The sequence below is a fragment of the Octopus bimaculoides genome, chromosome 16 (genome assembly GCF_001194135.2).
Source record: "Octopus bimaculoides isolate UCB-OBI-ISO-001 chromosome 16, ASM119413v2, whole genome shotgun sequence".
Classification (NCBI taxonomy): Eukaryota; Metazoa; Mollusca; class Cephalopoda; order Octopoda; family Octopodidae; genus Octopus; species Octopus bimaculoides.
This window is the reverse complement of record NC_068996.1, coordinates 50,220,198-50,225,853: the sequence shown is the minus strand read 5'-3', so window position 1 is coordinate 50,225,853 and position 5,656 is coordinate 50,220,198. Positions and strand designations below refer to the sequence as shown.

Genomic DNA, 5,656 nt, shown 5'->3' with positions numbered 1-5,656 from the left:
AGCATTCAAACCAGCCGTATCGAGATCAAATATTCTACCTGTTTTAGGTTGAAACCAACTAGATCTGGCCTCTCACACCTAACCTACAATGTCATTCTAAAACTAAACAATCACATCATCAAACTGTTGAAGGTACGAGACAATCCATGATCAATACAAAACAATGTGAATAAATAAGCATTACATTTGACAGAATAAACTGAATGCTCAAGAGTTAAACAAGAAAAACTTAGGGAACTTACTTGATATTGATGTTTTAGCATTTCTATATTCTCTTCAGACTTATTCATTTGTTGCACAAGATTCATTTTTTTATAAAGAACCTCATTAATTTCTTTTAATTCTTTTCCCAATGCTGCTTGCTGCATGACATGTTGCTGTGTTAGTGAAGTATTCTCTATATCACCCTGTTCATAAAACATAAAATTTATTAATTACATCCTCGGTATATATAAATTAAGCAGGAAATAAATGTCAAATTGCTAAAACAATAACAACATTATTAATAATTCATTCATATTTTGGCACAGAGCAGCAGCAATTTGAGGGGAGGGGCTAGTCAATAAAACCCCAGTGCTCAGCTGGTACTTATTTTATGGATACTGAAAGGATGAAAGACAAACTTGATTTTGACGATATGAAAACTCAGAATATCAATCCAGAAGAAACGCTGCCAACCATTTTGTCTGCTACGATTCTGCCAGCTTACCATTTTAACAGCACAATTAAAGACGGTTTCAAATTTTGGCACAAGGCCAGCAGTTTCGAGGGCGGGTGTGAGTCAATTACATCAACCCAATGCTGAACCGGTACTTGTTTTATCAACCACCGAGGCAAAGTCGACCCTGGCAGAATTTGAACTCAGAATGTAGCAACGGATGAAATGCTGCTGGGCATTTTGTCCAGTGCAGTAACGATTCTGTCACCTTGCCACCTTAGCAACATTATTAATAATCCCTTCTACTATAGGTACAAGGCCTGGAATTTGAGGAGAGGGGGATTAGTCGATCACATCACACCCAGTACTTGACCGATACTTAATTCATTGACCCCCGAAAGGATGAAAGGCAAAGATGACCTTGGTGGAATTTGAACTCAGAACACAGCGATGTGTAAAATACCAATAAGCATTTCACCCAGTGTGCTAACAATTCTGCCACTTTGCTGCCGTAACAACATAATTAACAACAAGAGCACAAGCCTCTGCCAAGGCAACAACAACATCCTCTCAATGATTAGCCAGAGATGATTTTTTAAATGAGAATAACTGAAATAAACTCAACTGCTCTCACAAATGAGAATATCAAAACTGAACCTGACCACCCTTAAAAGTTTAAAAAAAAAAAAAAAAAAAAAAAAAAAAAAAAAAAAAAAAGAAAATAATCCAGAATCCTGGTCTGGTACTGGATTGATCCCAAAATCTAATCAGTTCACATATGCCAGCCACGGAACCAAACATCCATGAAAGTTTCATCTGAATCCATCCTGCGGTTCTTGCGATATCTTGTCCATGGACAAACAAACAAACACAACTGAAAACAATACCTCTGCCTTCTCTAAAGCAGAGGTAATAATAACACTATAAAAGCTGAGTGATGAAATTAGCAAAAATAAAATAGAAAGCAATATACCTCTTGCTGCTCCAAACTTCTGTCTTCAACATTTTCCAGTGACGAATCTGCTTTATCAATCTATAAGTATATAGACAGGCTTTAGTAAATTCTACACGAGTTTCAGTTTTATTTTTAACCATTTGCATGCCAACTCAACAGTGACTCCCCCCCCCCCATACTAAAGTGCTCATATTTAAAGTAAAACCTCGTTAAGACATGAATTACATAAAATTTCTGTTATTATAAATAAGCCAGAGAGAGTGAGAGAGAATCTATACACAGATGGAAGTGGAGCTAAAACTCCTTGTCTAAATAAATTGAAAGAGACGTTGGATTATTGATATCTGAAAAGAAAAACAGAAAAAGAAAAAAAAAAACCTATTGGTTATAGCTGGAATGTTTTTGATAATAGATCAACTTTACCAGGGCTGAACTGGAGTTGAACATCAAAAATATAAAGCAACAGATACTTTATCAACTCCTCCCAAAAATCTTGATTAAACAAACAAAAAAAAGTCTACCCCATAGAAATAATGTCAAGAAATGTTCAAGTAATTTACAAATCATCTTTATCACGACATACATTTTCCATGCTGGCATGGGTTGGACAGTTTGACACTAACTGATGAGCTAGGGCACTGCATCAAGCTTTGGTATGGTTTCTACAGCTGGATGCCCTTCCCAATGCCAACCACTTCATAGAGTGTACTGGGTGCTTAAAAAGCACCCAAAACAATGGTGAAGTCAACAGGGACTCAAGACAAGACTCCTTAACTGAGCAGGATTCAGTAATGAAGGATGTGAAAGTATGATAAAGGGACAGGAGGTGTCCTACTTAGGAAACTAAAAACTATCTTCCCAGTCTGGAAAGGGAGAGAAAGAGGGAGTTCTAAGTTTAAGGTGGGAAGTGAATATGAGGGAGAATAAATAAAATAACAAACCTTTTCTTTCACACTTGTATATGCTTCTACTAATTCATCTTTCACTGATTCATCTTCCAGGAAATCCCTAATGAGAATATATAAATTTAAGTTGATTACACTCCAAATTCAAAACAATCTTCAAAGTAGAAAAAAATCAAATAAAACAGAACAAACAACAGATATAAATATTTTCATACTTCAAAATACAAAATTTAAAACTTAAAATTATTTAAAAATCAATTTTAATGCAAAAATGAAATTTCAATAAGCTTTTCTGGGGTTTTTTTAAATTCAGTATCGCTGCGTGATTAAGTTCACATCCTCAACTACACGGTTCTAGGTTCAGCTTCAGATGGAAACTGTGCAGAAACCTAATGTATGATTGTGAAGGCACATGGCTAAGTAGTTAGGGTAAGACATGAGTTTGATTTGTGGCAACATATGATGTTCTTGAGCAGGATACTTTATCTCGCATTGCTGCAGTCCACTCAGCTGACAAAAGTGAGTTGTACCTGTATTTCAAAAGGGCCAGCCTTGTCACACTGAATTTCCCTGAGAACTATGTTAAAGGTACACGTGTCTGTGGAGTGCTCAGCCACTTGCACGTTGATTTCATGAGCAAGCTGTCCCATTGATAGGATCAACTGGAACTTTCATCAGCGCAACTGAGTACCAGTCAGTCACACATTGTCTGTTACCAGTGGACAAAAACAAAAAAAGAAGACACTGGTAGAATAAGTACCAGACTTCCAAATTAGCACTGTGGTTAATTCAAAGCAGTACCCTACCATTTTAGAATGACTGAAACCAATTATCGTCCATGTAGCATCTACTTTCCCATGTTCTCATGGGTCAGAGTTCTCTGAAGAAGATTTCCTATAATCAAAAACCATTCTTGTGGCCAACCTGTGCCTGTTTCCATGGTAATATTTCTCCATACTCAAACATATTGTCACAGAAAATTGGAAACGAATAACCTCATTCTTATGATGTTTGCAACTATCGCATAAAGTTAAGACAAGGAGACAGACAGATACACACACACATATATATATTCAGCAGGCTTCTTTCAGTCACTCTCTACCAAATCCACTCACAAGACACACAAGGTGCCATGCAGTGGTATTGAACCCGAAACCATGTGGTAGAGAAACAAACTTCACACAGCCATGCTTATATCTAAGAAAGCCAAAATTATTTGAAACTTAATTTGTTTCTCAAGTTTAAAATTTATTTATTATTCCACATTACAAATTTGTTTACATTTTTACTTACTTAAGATGGCTTAAGATAGAATTTAAGCATTCTTGGAAAGTGTCTCTGGATGCTTCAATATCAAGGACTTTGTTCAGCAAATCTGTTTCTCTGTCTATTGCTAATTTCAATTCTTCTCTTAGAATACCATTTTCTTTCTGAAAGGAAATGTCTGATTTTAGCAAAGCAAAACCATTAAAAGAATTCCTAAGTTAACACTTCATTTAAATACTCATTCATTTGTATAAAAGATAATTAGATAAATTAAACACTAGTTTCAAAATTTGGCACAAGGGGTAGGTCATTTACATTGACCTCGATGCTGGTACTTATTCTATTGACCAAAAAAAAAAAAAGAAAACGAATTTCAAATCAGACCAGAAAGACAGACAAAATGTAGCTAAGTATTTTGTCTGGCATGCTAACAATTCTGTCAGCTCACTGCCTTAATTAAATATTAATCCTTTCGTTACTGTATTTCTGTTGAGATGCTCTGTGTTTCTTTCACTTAATTTTAAATATAACAAGGAATTTAGTAAAATAACTTAGTTATCATTAAGCTAGTGTTAGGAACATCAATTGTGACTAAGGTTTAGTGAAAGATTTAAATTCAGAACTTATGAAAACAAGACATTTGTACTACAGAGCCAGTTTCAGCAGGGTTGGTATCTAAAGGGTTAAGAATTGTTTCTGTTATATATTTTAACCCTTTCGTTACCATATTTATTTTGAGATGCTCTGTGTTTCTTTCACTTAATTCTAAATATAACAAAGAATTTAGTAAAATAACTTAGTTATCATTCAGCTAGTGTTAGGAACATAAATTGTGACTAAGGTTTGGTGGAAGATTATAATTCAAAACTTATGAAAACAAGACATTTGTACTACAGAGCCAGAGATAGTTTCAGCCAGGTTGGTAACAAAAGGGTTAAAAAAAAAGGAAAAAATGTTAACATAATTAGCCAAATGATATCATACTTCAGAACCATCTCACATATTATCCATCACCATCCATATTTTCATTGATTACCCACCCACTACATATCTCACCCTCCTCAAACACTGCACCTGCCTATCACTCTACCCAATCACCCTCCCCCCAACACACGTCATCCCTCTTTCACCCCAGTTTACCGTAGCATCATTCCTATATTGTTGCCCTGCACCATCAAACATACTCCTACTCCACACACTCACTCTTGGCACCCCTGCCCCATCCATTCCTAGCCACATTCTACATTGAAGGTCCATTTTGGCATCTCATCACCAATGTCCAGCTCCACACCTGGCACTCTTCGAAAATGGGAACAATCATATTACTCCTCTTCGGCAAGAAACTCATTCTGCTCTGGCCCTTTCTTCCTCACTTCTCTTTATTCTCCTAGCAAAAGGTCCCTCCACTTCTCACCCAATATCCATACTTGTACTGGAGGCAAGAAAAAAGAACCCAGTTACATGCTGTTAAGCAGATGACATTAGGAAGGGAACCCAGCCATAGAAATCATGCCAAATAATGGAACATGATGCAGTCCTTGTGCCTTTCAGAGCCTGTTCAACTACTTAACCCATTAAGTCCCACTGTCCTATAAATAGGACACTAAATGAGAACATTAAATAAGCTGTATCACATTGTCTCAGTGTCCTATTTATAGGACACCAAGTATTTCCATTTCTACTTGAAGTAAAGGAGTTTTAATAATTATTTTTAAAAGGCAGACTGTATGACGCATGCGTACGAACAACCATGCTACATGGCAGTGAAACATGGGCTGTAACTGCTGAGGACATACGTAAGCTCGCAAGGAATGAAGCCAGTATGCTCCGTTGGATGTGTAATGTCAATGTGAATACCCGTCAGAGTGTAAG

The 5,656-nt window shown here is 36.3% G+C and overlaps 1 protein-coding gene across 1 annotated transcript in view; it reads right to left on the bottom strand.

The window, feature by feature from the left end:
- Window positions 1-5,656, bottom strand: part of LOC106879783 (chromosome-associated kinesin KIF4A) — a 54,904-nt gene that overhangs the window by 31,197 nt on the left and 18,051 nt on the right. The window contains exons 10-13 of the mRNA XM_014929485.2: window positions 3,812-3,948; window positions 2,555-2,621; window positions 1,632-1,691; window positions 243-407 (exon numbers count right to left, since the gene is read on the bottom strand). Coding sequence (XP_014784971.1) covers window positions 243-407; window positions 1,632-1,691; window positions 2,555-2,621; window positions 3,812-3,948 — 429 coding nt within the window. The remainder of the gene's footprint in view (window positions 1-242; window positions 408-1,631; window positions 1,692-2,554; window positions 2,622-3,811; window positions 3,949-5,656) is intronic.